Here is a 20206-nt window from a genome sequence, read left to right as displayed (position 1 = left end):
ATCGGATCCCCCGGTAAGCGGCACGGGAGATCCGATCCACAGCGCAAAAACCCTTACACGGCGCGGTCATGCTTGACCGCGGTGTGTAAGGGGTTAACACCCGCGATCGGAGCCGGCTCCGATCGCGGGTGTTAACGCAGGCTGTCAGCTGTACTAGACAGCTGACAGCCGCTGCTTCTGGTACCGGCTCCGTTCGTGAGCCGGTGCCAGAAGCAGGACGTTATAGAACGTCCCCGTGCGCTAAGCATCTAGCCCCGGGGACGTACTATAACGTCCTGGTGCGCCTAGGGGTTATAAACCGTACTTAATACACAAAAAATTAAATTAAAAGAAAGTATTGAAAATAGTAGCCACACATGTATCTACAAGAAAACACCATACAGTTTTAATTCATTTTTGCTAAAACTAAAAAAAAATCTGGTTTTTTATTTAACCCAAAGGGGACTCTAGTTTTCAATGAGAAAATCCAAAAGGTTTCCCGATTTAAAAAGATCCGTTTGAGATCTCCACCTCGTTTGTTTTTTTTTTATTTTTTCGACACCTCTACATCTAAGAACACTACAGTCCCCAGCAGTTAATTTTCTCTTAAAAAGGAATTATTTTTCGTTTGACAATTATTTTTTTTACAGAGATGTGATGCATCGATGGGGGGTAGATGCTCCCCATCACTGGCCAATTTATACATGGCCAGATGGGAAGAACTTTACCTGTTCACGGAGTCCAATCCTTTTCTCTCCCATATCAGGTGGTATGGCCGTTATATTGATGATCAGCTCCTGATATGGGAGGGGACTGTATTGGACGCAGAAAGTTTTGTCAAATATTTGAATTCCAACTCCATGAATTTTAAATTTACGTTTAATTTACAGGTAAAAATTAATTTTTTGGACATAATTTTAACGGGAACTACTACTATGGTACAAATTTCTCCCTATGTTAAACCCTCTGCTTCAAATACCATTTTATTAGCTAGCTCTTGCCATCCTAACCACGTCATAAAAAATATCCCGACAGGTGAACTTATCTGCACGAAAAGAAACTGCTCCACCTCTTCTCTGTATGAGATAGAGGAGAGAAGTCTGTGAGAAGTTGAAAGATAGAAAATATCCGGAGTGGATGTTAAATAGGGCTTCCCATATAGTACGTAATATCCCTCGTTCGGATTTGATGAATATCTCAAATAAGAAACCGAAACACAAAAAACTGGTTTTTTTTCTACATCTTAGTGTCCAAAAAAAGCGATTGAGAAAATCATCTATAAAAATTTACCGATACTGTATACTGATCATACACTATCTGAAATTGTATACAATAACATTAAATGTGTAGCTAAGAAAGCCCCTACTCTTAGTAATTTGCTATCACCGAGCTTATACCAATCAAATCCAGGTCCCACTACGTGGCTTAGTACCAAAGGTTTTTTTAAATGTGGAGCGGATCGGTGTAAATGCTGCACGTATGCGGCTCAAAGTAAATTTTTTCCTTCCTATTCAAATAATGCCCAACAAGAAATACAACAGTTTATAAATTGTAATACATCCTTTGTCGTCTACCAGATACAATGCATCTCATGTGGTTTGGACTACATTGGATGTACCACAAACAGTTTAAAAACCCGGATCCGCAGACTTCTCTCTGATGTCAATGCAGAAAGTGCGGTTAATATCTCTGCAGTATCGAGACACGTTAGAGATTGCCATGCTAGGGACTGTAGTGTTCTTAGATGTCGGGGTTTCAAAAAGTAAAAAAACACAAACTAGGTGGAGATCTCAGACGGATCCTTTTAAATCGGGAAACCTTTTAGATTTTCTCATTGAAAACTAGAGTCCCCTTTGGGTTAAATAAAAAACAAGATTTAATTCATTTTTGCTAAAACTAAAAAACAGTATGGTGTTTTCTTGTAGATACATGTGTGGCTACTATTTTCTGTACTTCCTTTTAATTTAATTTTTTGTGTATTAAGTACAGTTTTTAAAGTTACAGAAAGGGTTAAACCTGCCCAGGGATTCATGGGATTGAAAAGGGCAGGGTTAAATAGCCAGACTGCAGAAAGACATGCAGAAGCTATGAATAAGGTATAATTACCGAAACGCGTAAGCTTTGATGCTATTTTTATTCCATATGCTGTGTCATGTACAATTTTTGTCATTTTTAATGAAATCCACAAACCGACTCCTGATGTCCAGCTGGAAACAGTTTTCCTTCACTTTACCTTCGTATGCACCTGTGACCGGGGTTATCAGTGCTGGAGTATCCAGAGTCAAGACTATGTGGATTGTTTGAATGTAGCCGGTGAGCTGATTTTACAAGATATTTTTTTTGTGATTGTTTTTATACACAAATATACACACGCTGACCGGGCGCTACTATACACATGAATACACACACAGCTCTACAATACGCATATTAGGAACACACGGGGAACTACTCTACACATTTAATACATAGACCGCTCTACTATACACAAATAAGGGACACACAGAGTACTCTACCCCCCCCCCTTCCTCCCTCTTCTTCTTACACTGTCCCAGCACAGCATGTCCCCATTCTCGCCAGTATGTGGTGATGTAAAAAGCATGTGATCAGTCACATGATTCTGACATCACCACAGGTCCTGTAGGCAGAGTGAGAGAGCAGTGCGAAGGCTCTCCCCTCGGGGAGATCGGGTGCAGCTCTATATCAGGGCATCATCCGATCTCCATAACAACGGTCAGGAGGGTCTGGCAGTGCTGGATTCTCCTGACCTGCAGTCTAGAAGATGCAGGAACTTTTTAGCAAGATTTTTTTCTTGCTAAAAAGTGCGCCTTAGTCTAAAACATATGGTTTATAATTTTTTTTACATGTTTTTACAATGTTACTGAAGAAAACCTAATTATAGAGAATCTCATTTATTTTCATATTGTCATGTTTTCAGATACATATTTTTTTTATATTTGTTTGGCAGAGCTGGTTTAGGGCTTATTTTTTACATATTGAGTTGTCCTTTTCAGTGGTACCATTTTGGCACACATTTTTATCACTTTTTGGAACATTTTTGGATTTTATTTAAAAAAAAAAAAAAATGTTGGCAAGTTTTTCAGGTTTTGTTTTTACAGCGTTCAGGGAGCGGGTCCAATAATGTTACTGATTTATTGTAGGGATTTTTACAGACACGGCGATACCAAATATGTGGGGCAATTTATGTCACACGCTGAGCATGCTTAGTGTGTTACAGCCACGCCCCACCAGTAAGCGCTGTAATATACAGATGATACCCGCAGCTGCTGGCACTGACGCAGTTCAGCAGACTGTGCCAGAAGCTGGACGTAGTACTACGCTAAGGGGTTAACAGGATCGAGCTGTCTGTGACCCGATCATGTACTGTGATGGGGACGATTATTAACGGCCCAGTCACAGAAGCCCCTGTATACAGTGAGGAATGCAGGGAAGATGGTATGTCCCCCCCCCCCCCCCCCAAGGTAGTGTGAAAGTAATCTAAGGGTGAAGTCACACATGGCGTTATTACATGCGTTTTCACAACAGATGAAGAGGAGATTACATTGCTGTCAAGATTTCATTTACAAAACGCATGCAATAAAATTGCATAAATGCATGCGTTTTGTTAACACAATGTTGAGAGCAATGTAATTGAAAAATCTCTTCTCAGCCGTTCTGATGTGTTTGAAAACAGTGTGTGAACACATCATAAAAAGGTTGTGCACCACTTGTTTTTTACATGATGTAATGTTACTATAATTATCTCAACTTGCTATTTCAAGGGGTTTTCCCAAGACCTCTGAGTGTATATTAGATTGTTGGTGTGATACTGTGCCATTTGGAATGACAATGCGAGACCATCAAAACTTTACTTCTGTTTGTTAGTCTTCAAGAAAATAACATGTACAGAGATTGCAGGAATTGTTCAGTGATTTTATTTGAGATTTTGTACAAATACTCTTGTATACAATACCTGTTCTAACATCCTCTATTGCAGTGTAAAATAACTTAAATTCAGCTTGGATGTCTTAAAGTATATACATAACAGGATTAAATGTCAAAGTCAATTTAAAAACCCCACAAATGAAAAGGTAAACTTATTAATCTACCAACCAGTGGCAATACAAATATGGAACAAAGACAACCAGTTTTTGTGCACATACCTGTATCAACATTTCCTTTATTTTATAGATGCTTTGTATATAATGAACTAAGGTTATATAGGATTTATCATATGTAATCAAAAGCTAGTTTCACATAATCTTTACTATTGTCTAGTAAACCAGAGAGACACTCATAGCTCAAGATGCCATGAATGTGGTAATCTTATTTGTTATCCATGGCCTCCTTTCTAAAAAATCAATTTTTAAAATTATACCTGATCTGAATTCAGTCTACTACACTGTCTTACCCTGGCCCCTGCTTCCTCAGTACTTGTGAGCAGGAAGTGCTGAAAACATATCCCATTTGGTTACTAATAGGTTAAAGGGAATGTGATTCTAGGTGAAGGTTATCAAGTAAAGTATTTATATTAAGTGCATGTACTTCACTGACATTATGAAATACCCTTATAGCCTAGCTGCAGTGCCTAGAGGGCAATAGTCCTACTACAGGCTCATTTGCTTTGCAGTAGCAACATGAACAGCTGCAGCTTAAGCAAAATGGTTATCCCATAATCATGTGAGAATAGGTGGGGGCACAAGATAGTGTAGTAAGTAGCTGCCCATTCAGGAAACATTCTATGCAGCATGCCTCTGTACTGAATAGCATACAGAGCGAATTCCTAGCACATTTGTTGAACATATGAAATAGTGCCATGTACACATGGTCTTAAACTGTTGATTTTTATGTAAACATTTGCTGGTGTTTCATGTAAGATTAAGCAAAACACTAATAAAAAAATGTACAACACAGTATTTGGATCATCTACAACTATTTTAGCAATCCCCTAATATGTGGGGTTTTTTTTAATTCACTACCTTGATTTATTCATGTAACAGCTTAAGTATAAAACAAATAAAGACAGCTTTGTTTTACATACAAATCACTGGGAAAAAAACTATTGGTTTAAAGTTCAATAATTTTGGCAACTTTTCCCATCTCCATGTTCTGCACTAAAAGTATGGTTGTGTGATGAATTAATGTGCAACCTAATTGAGCCAAAAACATCATCAATACACTAGGATAGAGGACATTAGATAAAATTAGAAATGGATATAAAGTTAAAGGGGAGTTGTCAATGTCCTGTGGATAGAGCCTAACTTGTCACCAGATAAGTCCTTTAACTCTGAAGATATAATGAAATACATTTATTTACAGCATTATGCAAGTAATCCTAAAATGGTATATTTAAATATATAAAAATAAGTAAATTAGAAGTTTAAAACCTTAATCGTAGCACCAATCTGCAGGTTTAGCAGTCCATAAGCCTACAGCTGGAAGCAGACCACGTATTTCTTATTGTGCTGAATTAACTCATTGAAGTCTTGTGTGAAGTGCTGGTCAACAAATTACTGAAGGATACAAATTGTGTATTGCATAAAACGGAAAAGTAAGAAAATAAAAACAATATCTACTTAAATTAAGTCAACAGGCATAAAAACCAGACACATATTTAACATACACATATACTTTTGCGGGTATGATGTAACAAGGGATGTCCAAGTTTCTTTTGTCCTCGAAGACTGCGTCTCATTATTACCCTGTCTGCACTCTTCCTCTTTGGGGTAACAGTGGTGCTCTCTGTAACCCCCCCACTTCTGGTAAAGGTCCTCCTTGGTTTTTTTACAGCAGGCCCGCTATTGGATTCTTCTAATGTCCGTTTTAGGGACAATTTTTCCATGTTAGTTTTTGGATTACTACTTCCTGGTGCCTTAGAGCCTTTATCACCAACAGTTGAGGTCCCAGGATAATGACACACAGGGGAGATGCCTGAAGAACTACTGGCCCATTGAGAATTGCTGCTACTATCTTCCAGTTCTCCCGAATCCTCTATAGAAAGGGTTGAGGATGGAACAAGAGCTTTTGATTTTCTTGATTCAGAGCCCCATTTGTTACAACTATCAGAGAAGGCATTTCTGCGAACAAGAGTTGGGAGAGCTTCAGAAAGGGAGAGCCTCCACCATGGATCATCATCCAACATCTAAAAGAAATAAAAATATTATTAAAGACTTACAAATGGATGCAATATTATATATAACTTATTGCTTTACCCAAACTTTCAACAAACTTTAAATTGTCATTATCAGTATTCGGGTGTGTTGTACGAGTTGTTATACTGTTCTAACCATTATGACTTCTAACCTTGTGACCCTTGCATAGAGCATCTCTGTAAATTTCTCTCCAAAGTGAAATTAGGAACATCTCTGAACTTTGTATTTATAAAATAGGTGGAGTCACTTATATTACTGCTCCATGCAAAGTTTATAGAAGAGTCCGTTCATGTTTTAGCATACAGTTTAGGCCCTCAACTGAAGAAATTCAAGCAAAAAAAAAAAAATGATTGTAAGAGGATACTTTATGGACACAAAACTGCATTTGTCAATGCACCGCTGTGACTTGAGCCTGTGCACCAATGCAATGAATTGTGAACCACGCGGTGGCTGGTTTTTACAGACTGCCTGAGAATCATAGTTGTGAAACAAGAGCACCGTACTGAGAACATAGTTACAGTTTGGCATCTTGAATTGTTAAAACACTGATGCGTCAAGTTCCATCCCAGTAGTGTTCTTCACATGAAATCCAGCCACTATGCAGTCATGGGAATTCGTTGACTGAGCTTGATGGTGTGTTTTAATCTTTACATTGGCTTTTCTGTATGCTATGATCTGTGTTAACCATAATGCACCAAGACAGTCCCATCTGGCTGCTGGGTCTATTTAATAACCTCACTATTTTCTCCTTCAAAGTCTAAGTGACTGGATCTATTAAAACCTTACTGCAATTAAGAATTCTCTAATCAGCAGTAGCTAGAGTAGTGTTTGGTGCTCCTATCTGTGAAGATTACATAGTTCAACAGGAAGTGATGCAATACACAAATTCATGTCATTTTTTTAAACCTTTAATCTGGGATTGTACAACTACCTTTTGTGCTATAATTTCTTGTGATCAGATACATGCCAAGGGTACAGTTTGCTAATATTAAGAGGCTAAAGAACCACAGAGCTCACAGCCGGGTGAGCTGACATCAGTGGGGGAGGAAGGAGCTGTACAGGAACACAAAAGGTGGGGACTGAGGAATAATCAGGACACACAACTCCTACACATATGCGTCAAAATGTACAACTTAAAAAAAAAAAAAAATCAGGTGATGCAACTCCACCCTTATACCACATGAGGTTGAAAGGAAAATAAAAAAAAAAAGTGTGCCCCACTGACTTGTACTTGAAAACACTACAGGTTTAATTTTTTTGTCTCCCATTATGTACAAGTGGAAACATTAGAAAGCATTGCCTCTATCATTTTCATTGTCCCTCTACATGCCTGTAAACTTAAGCAATGAGGTCCTAAAGGTGTTTGCAAATGACCTGTGAGATGCCCAATGAGTCATTAGCATATTCAAGCTGTCCAGCTTATTCATGAGTGGCAGTCACAGCCACAACCCCCAGTGCTTGACTGACAGCCTGTATAATGATGTAATGGCTCCTCCATGTGCTTCCTGGTACTGGTGGCCCCTGCAGCCTGTGTGCGTATTGGAGAGATACAACAGCTCCAAGCAGCCATGTCATAGCAGAACATGTCAGATACTTGTGTAGCTGAGGTCTGTGTCTTACACATGTGTATTAGGAGGGAGAGCATGTCAGCAGATAAAGCACAGACACAAGCAATGCTTTACTATACATTACACAGACATAAGCAGGGAGAGGGGAGGGGTGACATCACTGTCTCTCTCCATGTGCCTAGCCTCATATACATAATAAAGAAAAGATGATTTTAAAATCATTAATGGATGAATTGACTAGATAAAGGCTGGGATAGAATCCTTCTGAACTGCTCCAACAGGTAGAATTGACAGAAATAGTGACAGATCTGATGACTGGTAATTTAAATATGCTTTAAAGGACACCAAACATATGCAAGAAGGGGCCTTATTGGCCACTATGGGGGATATTTAATCATACAACAGGGATTAAGTCCCTGCTGGATGCTCTGGCCGCCTGCTGTATTTGGCATGGCAGCAAACAGTTCTATGCCAGGTCTTGACTGGTATAGAATTGCACCATGCTCTGCCACTGTCTTTTTGTTCTAGAAAGCTACAGATAAGCTTATAATGAATGTCACTCTAAATTAGATACTATACAATAACAGGGAAATGTACAAGTTATATTCAGTCCTGCCCCAAGATTCTTCTATTGTGTGTCATGTACTCATTTGTATTTACTGTTTTGTTTTATATGTTCCAATAAAAAAAAATCATAAAGCCAATGTCAGAAATAAGAAATCTTACTTTTTTTCTAATACATTTTATTTTATGGGGGAAAAAAAAAAAAAAAAAAAAAAGAGTATAGACACCTGTCACTTGCACTGAGCTTTAATATTAACTTTTCAGTTGCAGCATTTTATTTTTCCTTTAATTGTAGCTCTAGAGCCATAGTATGTTGAAGTGTTGCCTAATTTAGTTGTTGTTATCCATCTAAAAATTCCCTGGAACTCAGGTCATGTGATCCCAGTGTGATCAGATACACACATCCATGTAATTTTTATCTGAAAGGTCTCAACCTTTTCTATTGAACTAAGATGAACTCTCCTCCTGTACCCCATGCATATATCTGATCACATGAAATCACAGCATGACGCTTTGTACTCAGTCCCATCTTCCATGGAGGCATGAACCAGATACATGCATGGTGTGCAGTTTGCTAATGTTAGGAGGCCCAAAGGACCTTAAATGAAGTCATTCTGTTCACATGACATTAAGGGGCAATTGCAGGGAAGGCATGGGGAGGAGCTGCTGAATTCACACCCCAACTGACTCGCTATAGAACTGCTTAAAGATGGGTGTCAGTTAATAGAGCTTTATGGGACTTTGCCACTAGCTGTATTTGTGAAAAATGTGGTTAGAGGTTCAGTTTAATGACATAAGGTGATTGTGTTGAGGCAATAAAGGTTCATCACTTTTGGCACCCATAAAAGAGGGGGGGCACACACACCAACACCTATTCCTGCAAGGAGTATTACATTCTCCCCCCACCCCACAAAAAAAAGGCTTTTTTTTTTTTGTTTTTTTTTTTAAAGACAGGTTCTATGAAGAGACCCAAAGTAACAGGACAGGTCGTTTGGACCTCCAAGGGAGAGTGGTGAAAATGAGGATAGTAAGAAAATGACAAAAAAAGTCTTGAAATTGTCTGGTGGGAGATCAGCAATTACTACATTTACACACAATGTAAAAGACAATTTGAGCAGATACTTTTGTACATACTATAGATTTCTCCATATTCTGGCTTTATTTCATAAATCCATTTGACAAGTCATGTGCATCTTTTCACATTGCTTCAATTGCACGATAGACAAATTTTTTTTTTTTTTTTTTAAAAAGACTTAAGCAACCCTTGTCATAACACTGAGATCATCAAAATACTGAAAGGGTTTATATATATATATATCATACCATAATAGGTAGGGAGTTTCTAAAAGGTAATGATTGTCTAAAATTCAAGAGTCTATCCAATTTAAAATCTATATACATAGAATAAAATATTACACTGTGGAACTAGCCTAAAAATCTTACAAGCATTGGATCAAAACTGCAAAAAGTTGACATGATGTGGATTATTAGATCAATTGCACTCCAGAAATAATGTCTCCCCATTATAATACAGCTGTCACAGAGTACAAAATAGCAGATTTTGCTTATACCAACCAAGGTGACTATATAAGCCATAAGCCAATTCAAATGTAACCTTTTTTTTTTTTGGGGGGGGGGGGGGGGGCGCATGGATGAAATAAAGTTTTATAAAGTTATTATTTAATTAATAAAGATGCCCAAAACCTGTTAAAAATTGTTCCCACATCCCCTAGACTGAACAAGCAGTCTAATTAGGACACTCATTAAACTGGTGGTAGATGTCCTTTAAAGCTAGTGGGGATTGAAATAATCCTTACCAATTATTCTTCCTTCAGTTGCATTCACCCAATAATAAGGTTGTGTAAAGGGGTCTAAAAAAGTATGGCGGATTCAGCAGTATAGGGCAACTAAGGAGAACATGAAGTCCTCTATTCTGCTGATCGTGGTGGGGTCATAACATAACATTTATCCCTGTCATGTAGACTGGGGCATGAATGTCACTTAAAGGGATTACCATATAAAGACAACTGTTAAAACACTTAAAGTGCTATTGTGATTGTACTATACATGCTAGCAAAAGTACAATACAATAAATATGATAACACCGTTTCTGTAACAGGGAAGACAGTCTGTTTTTTCTTTAAAGGTGAACGGTTCTGCACTGTAAGAGACCAAGAATCTTAAGTGTTTATTACCTTGATTGGCGGTGTGGAACATGGCGATGTTGACATGAAATGCATGTCCTGGCTGTTGTAGTGTGTACTGTCTGAAAGGTTAATAAATAGTTCCTCAGTAGCACAGCATCTCGGCTTTTCCGATTGTGGAGAGATACAAATGACAATGGCACTAGTGTTATCTGCTCGTAGCATACGGTGTCGCCACTGGGCAAGTGCACGATTCACAAGAATTTTTGAAAAAGACTGACCACATTCTCCCTAAAAGGAACAAAAAAAAAAAAAAAGACGCACATTATTAAGGGGAAATAAAATGTCTACATAAAGAACACAAACCAACTAATAACCAGCAGTAACTTGTATGAATGAATTGTTTGCCAAGTCAATTTATGGACTTCAATATTACTTTGGCAGACTTTGAAGATCTATAAAAATACATAAAAGTGCTGGGTTCTTTACATAAATATTGTTCAAGTGCTCACATTAGCATAAGACTTCTCTTGCTCCTGGCATAGTAAAATCGCATCCTGTGCCGATACCATGTTCCAAAGGCCATCACTGCCAATAATAATATACTTGTGTGTCTGTGGATCAATTGTGTGTACACTGGTGTCCGGCTCTGGAGATACGACAAATTCTCCACTGTAAAAATCATAACTCCATAGGTCACCTTCATACAAAAAGAAGAATACAGAGATAAGAGTGACTAAATAGAAAAAACACTTTGTGGGTAAATGCCTTGCTTACTAAACATGTTGTAAAGAGTGGGGAACTTGAATGGTTTCCCCAACCTTTAAACATCGCACCCTTAAAACCTTTACGCCAATGACTTCAGAGTTTATTTTTTTTTTACTCCACACCCTCTAAGTACCTCTAATATTTTATTTTTCAGTTCACAGACATATATGAGGGGTTGTTTTCTGTGTAGAAATTGTAATTCCTAATGGCCCTATTTAATATGCAAAAAATATCAAAATGTAGCTAATGTAGCTTCAACTACCATTTTCTTACAAACTTTTTGCACATACAGGCAGTCCCTGGGTTACATACAAGATAAGGTCCATAGGTTTATTCTTAAAGGGGTATTACTGGAATATGAACCTTTGATTAAAAAAAAACAATAATGCTATAAATATGTTACTACAATAATACACAGAGTCAACAATCACAAAATAAAGGTGACTCCCATGAGCCTTTAGTATGATTTGTCTTTTTGACCTTTTACTTATCTTCACAGAAATGTCAGTTATAGCCCCTCACACTCCTGCTCCCAGTGGTTTTCAAGGTGATCACCTCACAGAAGAGCCTGCTCTATTACTCCAGTAATAATAAGTAATAAATCACATTTTTCTATCTGCTATTGTTTTGTTTGGCAGAAAGAAGTAATGCTATTCACAGACAAAGCATGGATGGTGTCAAACAGCAGTGTATGTTGCAGTGTCCAAGAAGTCTTACATCCTAGGGTGCGGTCGCATGTCGCATTTAACGCATGCATTTAAAAAGACATTGGAATAGCTGAAGTGTGATTTGCCTAATTAAAGAGCTGTTAACACTTGCGTTTACAAAACGGAAATGTTAATGCTTATGTTAACATTGTGTTAACAAACCCATGCGTTAACCGTGATGTTAACATTTGCGTTTTGTAAACACTTGTGTTAACTGCTGTTTAAATTAGGCAAATCACTTTTCAGCTATTGCAATGCGTTTTTAAACGCATGTGCTAAATGCGATGTGTGACCGCACCCCTAAAGTTAGTTTTACACATCAGTATCCTACTTAGTACTTTGCATCTATATTAGAAAACCAAAAGCAAGAGTCCATTCTAGGCTGAGACATCCACAGGTGTTTCAGAGTCTCTGTTTACCAATTGCTCTTGCTACTCAGTAAGGGCGCATTCACACAGTGTTTTGACCTACATTTTCATTGCGTTTGAAATGCATTACAACAGATGAGGAGAGGTGATTTGCCTTATTACATCACTGTTAACATTTACAAAAACATCAAGCGTTAACAAAAGCAAACAGTAATGTAATTAGGCAAATAAAACTTTCATCAGCTGCTCTAATGAATTTCAAACGCAACCAAAACGCAATGTGTGAACGCGCCCTAAGGGTACTGCCACAAATCACGTCTTTGGACCGCTTTAAAGCAAGCGTTTTCAGTCCATTTAAAACCGCATGCGTTTGGCTGCTTTGAACCAGTTCAGCTTATCAAGATCAATAGGGAGTTCTACTGTTATTTGCATCCAGTTATTTTCACTACTATGCTATGGATAGGTGATATGGATGCATGTGTAGAGTGTATTTGTGTATAAGTGTGTGGTGAGTTGTGTTCACATATATGGTAAAATGATGTAGAATCCTCATGGTTGGGAAGCATTTTGGTGTATATCTCTCAGATCCTCACATACCTTCATACAGCGTACACCCCCAGATGGGTTCATATATCCTTTGCAAGTTTGGGACATAATATTTTAATATTAAAATGTTAAAAAATGGTGAATAATCCTATTTAAAGAAAATTAAATTAGACAATTAAATACTATTAAATTGTATATAACTGAGTTTTTTTTGTATTTGTCTGTAGTAATAATTTAAGCTACCCCTGAGGAAGTCACGGTAATGTGACGAAACGCGTGGGGTCTCCCACCCACACTCCTCCTCCCTCCACCCGCCTGACCTACCTCATCTACCTGCTTCTGTTGTGTTCTGGCATCATACCAATTTCTCATTTGGCGCCACTGTGAGGTATTGTATAGTACCACGACATCTCTGTTTCCAGGACCTTTCATGCATCCAGTACAGTAGTAGGGGGTTACCAGAGGGGTTTGGAGCTAGTGGTGGGGGTTGTTCCTGGGTTTGGGACCAGGTGCCCTCTCCCAGTGTGAGTCATTGTGTCACATTTTTAATTGTTTTTATCATTGTGGAGTCTTCATTGTTATAATTTTTTTTTATATGAATTATCTAAATAAAGCATTTCTTGTATAGACCAGTGTTTGTGCATCCCCTTTTTGTTTCTTTGTCTATACAGGCAGTCCCCTACTTAAGAACACTCGACTTACATACAACCCATAGTTACAAACGGACCTCTGGATATTGGTAATTTATTGTACTTTAGTTCTAGGCTACAATAAACAGCTGTAACAGTTATCAAATGTGTCTGTAATGAGGCTTTAGTGTTAATATTGATTCTTATGACAATCCAACATTTTTAAAATCCAATTGTCACAGAGACCAAAAAAGTTCTGGCTGGGATTACAATGATAAAATATACAGTTCCGACTTACATACAAACTCAACTTAAGAACAAACCTACAGACCCTATCTTGTATGTAACCCGGGGGCTGCCTGTATATGGTGCCTATTGGGTGCACCTGGCCGCACTACATATAATAACCTCATGCAGTGCCGTTCCCTTCCTTCGTGAATGTAATTTAAGCTATGTTCACACGACCGTATTGCATCCAGATCACAGCCCCTATAGAGATCTATGGCACTTGATCACAGAGTGATGAACACACTGGCCAGATTTATTAATAGTGAGGCAACCTGCGCTTCATTTGATAAATCTGGGCCACTGGTGCAGAGTGCACCACATTATTAATTGCTAGTGCACTCTGGATGCGCCAATCATGTATACCAGTTTTTTTAAAATTTCAATCAAGTTGATTGGTTTTTCCAATTGTTATTATACGGTAGTAGCCAACTAGTGGAGACAACAGAGCGCTGCTGGTCCCGGATCCATAAGGATCTACATGTCCTATCCATATACTACATACAGCCAGCATGTGGATAGTGTATATAGATATATACAATATATGGGTAGGGTGTAGATATATACAGTATAGAGATAGGATTAGAGATATATGCAGTATGGATTGGGAATAAATACATACATATATTTCTACATCCTATGTACATCTACTCTAACTATATATTCATATCCCATATCCATACATAATCCATATCTTACATACATTCTATATTCATATATAATCTATCAATTATTTTCATTACTATAGATGTACACATTTTATGTATTTCTTTATTAGATTGTGGAGCATGTATGTTATGCATGATATGCCTTGTATCCACATCTCCGAGGTACAAGTGAATTTTATTTATTGAACAAAATAAAGATACAGGAGATGGATTTTACCTGGTTACATGATACAATGTTGCAAACTTTGTTTTTTGTAACAATCTCAGCATGGTGCAGAGGAGCTGGAAGCTGTGCTCTCTGCTGTGTGAGGCAATGGCAGGTCACATGACCAGCCCAGCTTCAGATCGAGAAAGAGGCAGAGCTGACCCCACGCTGCTGAACAAAAACGTCTGACGTCAGCAGCCATCTTCCGTCCTGTGTCCTCTCCCAGTGGAGGGAAGGCAAAGGACAGAGTAAAAGGGCCAGTGGGGTTTTTTTTTTTTTTTTTTTTAAACTGAAATATCAGGTCAAAATCCTTTTTCTGCCAAACCAAGCAGAATTGAAAATAACAATCAATTACACATTACATTAGTTTTTAATGACCTTTCTAAATACAGATTATCCTTATTCCTGGAAAACCCCTTTAAGTTGAATTTGTATGCAAGTGGAAAATGTATATTTTATAATTTTAGATCCTGACAAAAAAAAAAAATTTCCCCAGTGACAACTGAAATTTCCATTTATATGCTGTAATTGGACCAAGGATTATTAATGAAGCTTCATTACAAACAACTTACAGCTGATCATTACAGCCTGGGACTATAGTAAAGCATCCAGAGAGCTTCAGCAGAGGTCAGAGGGGGCAGAGAGATTTGTCTATATCTAGGAGTTGTCTGCAAATCGGTGTCCTTAACCCCTTAAGGCCGAGGCCACTTTTCACCTTCCTGACAAGGCCCCTTTTTTAAAATCTGCCCTGTGTCACTATAAGTGGTTATAACTTTGGAACGCTTTAACACATCCAATTGATTTTAAAATGTTTTGCATTCATTTATGAGAAAATCAGATATTTGGTGAAAATTTGGAAAAATTCTCGATTTTCGAACTTCAAAATGTTCTACTTTTTCCACACAGTCATAACCGCAAAAATACTTAATAACTAACATTCACTAAAAGTCTACTTTATATCGACATGGTTTTTTATGTAGGATGCTATGGCTTTGAACTTTAGGTGCGATTTTACACATTTTCATAAAAAAAACGCTAAATCCTGCTATTGAGGGACCTGCTCAGGTTTCAAGTCACTTTGAAAGGCCTAAATAAAAGTAAAACCCCATAAATTACCCCATTGTAGAAACTACACCCCTCAACGTACATAAAACAACTTTATGAAGTTTGTTACCCCTTTAATTGTTTTACAGGGGTTAAAACAAAATTGGATACAATTTAGAAAGTACACTTTTTTTGGCTAAATTAATGAGTTTTTCAAAAAAAATGTACAAATTCTCAGTGGATAAAATACCAAAAAGGCTCCACAAAATTTGATACCCAATCTCTCCTGAGTATAACAATACCCCATATGTGGTGGTAACCTGCTGTATGGGCACACGCCAGGGCATCGAAGGGAAGCTGCAACATTCAGAGCAGATTATGCATTGTCACATTTTATTGGCTATACAATCTATTTTTTTGGCAATTTGGACATATAAGGGCTTATTTTTTGCGACATGAGATGCACTTTACAAATACTTCATTTTAGTGGGTCTGTAGCTTATTGATGAGATTTTATTAATTCTTGAATGTTTGGGTGAAAAGAAAAATGTCAATTTTGGTTTACTTTCTTTCTGTATTTTTTGGGGGTCGTACACCGTACACTAAAAATATTATCTTCATTCTATAGGTCACTACGATTACGCTGATACCTCATTTATATAGTTTTTTTTATTTATTTTTACAATCTTACTGGAAAAAACTAATATAGAGGAAATCTCAATTATTTTTGCATCTCCATCTTTTCGGAGACGCAACTTCAATATTTTTTGGTTGATAGAGCTAGTTTTTTTTTTTTACGTGTTGAGTTGTCCTTCTCAGTGGTACCATTTTGGCACACAACTTTTTTTGATCACTTTTTAGAACATTTTTGTGAAGAGATTTTATGAAAAATGTAAATATTTGGCGATTTTTCCAAGTTTTATTTTTACGGTTATTGTACGGATTGTTACGGACACTGATACCAAATATGTGGGGTTTTTTGAGGATTTTGTGGTTTTTTAACTTTATTACATGTGTACAGGGAATATTTGTGTTTAGGGGACTAACTTTATTTAATTCTTTTTATTAAAAAATGTTTTCATCTAATATTTTTAACTGTTTTTATTTACTTTTACAGGTTAGCTTGAACAAGCGAACAAAAGATATCATCAAAATTTTTAAAACTTAAAAATCAGGCCTGGTCCTAAAGGTCTAAAATGGTTTAGACACAAAGGGGTTAAGGTTTTTTTACTATATTTTTTATTTTATTTTTAATATTTTTCAGACTCCCTAGGGTACTTTAACCCAGGTTGTCTGTACAATCCTATCATATACTGCTATACTACAGGATTTTACTTTTCATTCATTACAATGTGCTGATGTGCTTTTTGAAGGCGATCGGCGGGAAAACTAGCGGCTAGCACTGATCGCGGTGTTACCGGTAAGCCTTTGCTGCAATATGCAGCAAAACTTACCGGCTATGGAGAGGGCTCAGCCCGTGAGCCCTCTCCATGCACACGCAACCGCCATGTGACATAGTATTAATATTATGCCAGGTGTCCATAACAACAATAAAGTCAAATTATGGGATCTGCCTAGTAAAAGAAAACATCTGATCAAGACAGTGCTGTGTTGTCCCATCCTGGAAAACAAATATGCATATTTCCTATACATGATAAGGAAAACAATGCCCCTTGGCTACCTTGTAAGACGGCCCTCTAACTTTTTCGGGAAGCCTAATGATATGACAAGAGTCAAACCAGTATATCTATTCCACAAGTCACTGTTTTAGTGTGGGTGCATCTTTTCAGCACCGTGTAGGGATCAGGTTTAGCTGTGTGAGAGGCTTTTGACTTTAACCTTGGAAAGTAAAAGCTCTTCTTATGGAAACTTATCCAATAAAGGCCACCTTGCAGGTGTGTGGAGACTTACAGCCATTGATGCTCCGCTAAGGGAAATATGCAAATACATTTTCCAGGATGGGATAAGGAAGTTTATATACATAAAATCACTTTAGGGTAAACCCTCTTACATAGTGTAATCTAAGATGGATTGTCTGTAGAAGGTCTGGGAAAGTTGGGCATTTGGAGTAGTACTGCCTCTGTATAAAAGAATGATCACAAAACAATTTGTTATTTCACGGTTAGACCCATTTTGACATCAGAACAAGGTCTTTGTACCAGATAACCATGAAGTGATGAATAAGCACAATAAAAGGGCAGATTCACACTGCCAAGGTTGGTCCGTAAGTCAGGGAGACTGTCCCTATTTGCCAGGTACAAACTCCTCATACACAAAATGTCTGGCGTGCCCATCTTCCTTATAATCAGGATTACAGTTCAGCGCTGCTGGTTTTCCAAGGGTAACCAGCCGTGATGGCCGTGAGAATCAACCATTAGGCTAGAGGTTTTTACGTTAAGAGCAGCAGCAGCAGCAAGGACTGCCTTGAATTTTGTTGTTACAGTCTAATATCCTGCACTATACACTCACTATGAAAAATAAAATATGCCATTAAAATTTTGGCACAAAATCCACACCATCCAGGAACACACTTGTAGACGATATTGTATTGGCACTAGTGTAGTATTATATTACTACACCAGTGAGAATACATTTTCCCTTTATACCCTGTCTTGTAATACCCAGGAAGTATTTGAGCATGGAGTTTATCACCTATTGTGTGATGCTCCTAGCCCACATCGAAGGGATTAAACACTTACCAAGGGCCCGAGCAACTGCAAGGAAAGGAATCTGATCTATTACTGTACTTCTCCTCACAGGACCATTGTGTGTCAGTCGTGGTCTTTTCCATACAACTCTGTTCACTCCAGATTTATTTATCACACTGCATGGAAGAAAATAAATATGAAGTATATGGAAATTATGGTTGCATTTTAGTCTTCATAACGCATAGTTTAATAAAATTTACAAGCTTTCCCCTGGGAACTTTCAATAGTGTTTAACTTCTAACAGACATCCTCATCACAGCCCCCTCATAGGCAGCATATTTCATAGTAATATGCCATTCCTCATAGAAGGGTACCAAATGTTAGTCACATAAATTTATTCTCACTTTCCCAAATTAAAGAGGTCACGAAACAAAGTGTGAGGTGTCCGATAGAAACTACTTGTGTTGATCCAGTTATTACCTTAATATTTCTAAATCGACAACTAGCGGTTATCTGTCTTCAACTATCCCCAACTGGAAACGGGTATTGATCATATGGCAATGATTTCCTTTACCCCCATGCCGCAGGCCAAGGTACCTAATCTTGCAACAAAGGGTGTATAGAGAGGGCTCATGGGCTGAGCCTACTCCATACTGACTGGATGTTTGCTGCATTTTGCAGTACACCCACAATCGGTGCAGGCACGATCACATCTTGGCTGTAATTGAGGCTCCCCATGACTTCATTGGGGAACAACGATCCAGGCTATGTAATTTCACACACTAAAAGTTCGAATCATCCCTTTTTTCTTGGAATGGATATAAAATAAACAAGAATCCTAAACATGTTAGGCAACACACCATACCCACGAAGTATGAGTTAGCGTGTAGCAAAATGAAGACATTTTTTTGTTCTTCACACAAAAGGCGTTTTGTTCTTAATTTTTTTTTTTTTATATATATATTTTCTTAACCCTTTAGAGAAATTGTAAAATGATCTACGATGTTTATAAAGCTAAGGGAGAAGCGGCATGGTCCCCCCCCCCCTCAAACTATCATTTTGGAGTAACTTTGGCTTATTTGATCACGTATTGATTTGCCAGGCAAAATAGGCAAAAGTCTTTTTCAATAGGATTTATAATGGCATTCACATAGCTGGTTCAATAATGAACTATGTGCCTTCATATTTTATTTATTTCTCTTCTAAAAAGGGTCAGTGTATAGTTTCCAAAAATTGCATCCGATGCAGGTGCAAATACATCCTTATCTGCGTTCATGTAGGAATAGAGGTTGCACTGACATTTTTCCAGAAGGCTAATAATACTCTCACTAAATGCTAAAAATGGGTCTCCTGGTGACAGGTTCCCTTTAAGTAGTCATTTGAGACAATTTGTGCAATATTACATGCATTTAACAAGTGGTGCACGACCAGGTTATTGTCTCCTCAGAAATATCAACCTACAGAGTGGGCCGGGCCAAAGCCAGTTTCAGACTCGCCAGAGCGGCCCATGGTTCACGCCAAACCCCCCCCCACCACCACCACCACCACCACCACCAAATTCCCCAAGATATCAGTGAAGGGGACTGTGCAGAAGCTGCACAGGAAGCTCAGTGTCTGCTCTCTGAGCTGGATCCCAGGAGACTCCAGCTTCAGCCCCTCCCCCCATCCTCACACAGTCAGCAGCTGCAGGAGAGGATGAGGTCCAGCTCCAGCAGCGCCATCAATCCTAGCAGACTTAATGCTTGGTCATGTGACCAGAGCATCCTTGGTATGTACACAATTACTAGGCTCCGGTCACATGACCATCCATCAGGGCGTCAGCTACAGTAATGTAGTGTCTGCAGCACGCTAGTGCTGAGGGAGGGAGGAGAGAAGCCCGAGCGTATTTATACGAATGCAGGAGTAAATGAGTCTCTACATGCGTCTGACGCATG

At 38.2% G+C, this 20206-nt stretch overlaps 1 protein-coding gene across 1 annotated transcript in view; it reads right to left on the bottom strand.

Annotated features, from left to right (window-relative positions):
- Positions 1–3895: 3895 nt before the first annotated feature.
- Positions 3896–20206, bottom strand: part of PPM1D (protein phosphatase, Mg2+/Mn2+ dependent 1D) — a 31239-nt gene continuing 14928 nt past the window's right edge. Inside the window, exons 3-6 of the mRNA XM_072136423.1 lie at positions 18324–18448; positions 10917–11104; positions 10456–10695; positions 3896–6118 (exon numbers count right to left, since the gene is read on the bottom strand). Coding sequence (XP_071992524.1) covers positions 5591–6118; positions 10456–10695; positions 10917–11104; positions 18324–18448 — 1081 coding nt within the window. The 3' untranslated portion in view covers positions 3896–5590. The remainder of the gene's footprint in view (positions 6119–10455; positions 10696–10916; positions 11105–18323; positions 18449–20206) is intronic.

Source organism: Engystomops pustulosus, chromosome 2 (genome assembly GCF_040894005.1).
Source record: "Engystomops pustulosus chromosome 2, aEngPut4.maternal, whole genome shotgun sequence".
NCBI lineage: Eukaryota > Metazoa > Chordata > Amphibia > Anura > Leptodactylidae > Engystomops > Engystomops pustulosus.
The sequence above is the reverse complement of the archived record's forward strand: the minus strand, read 5'-3'. Positions and strand labels throughout refer to the sequence as shown.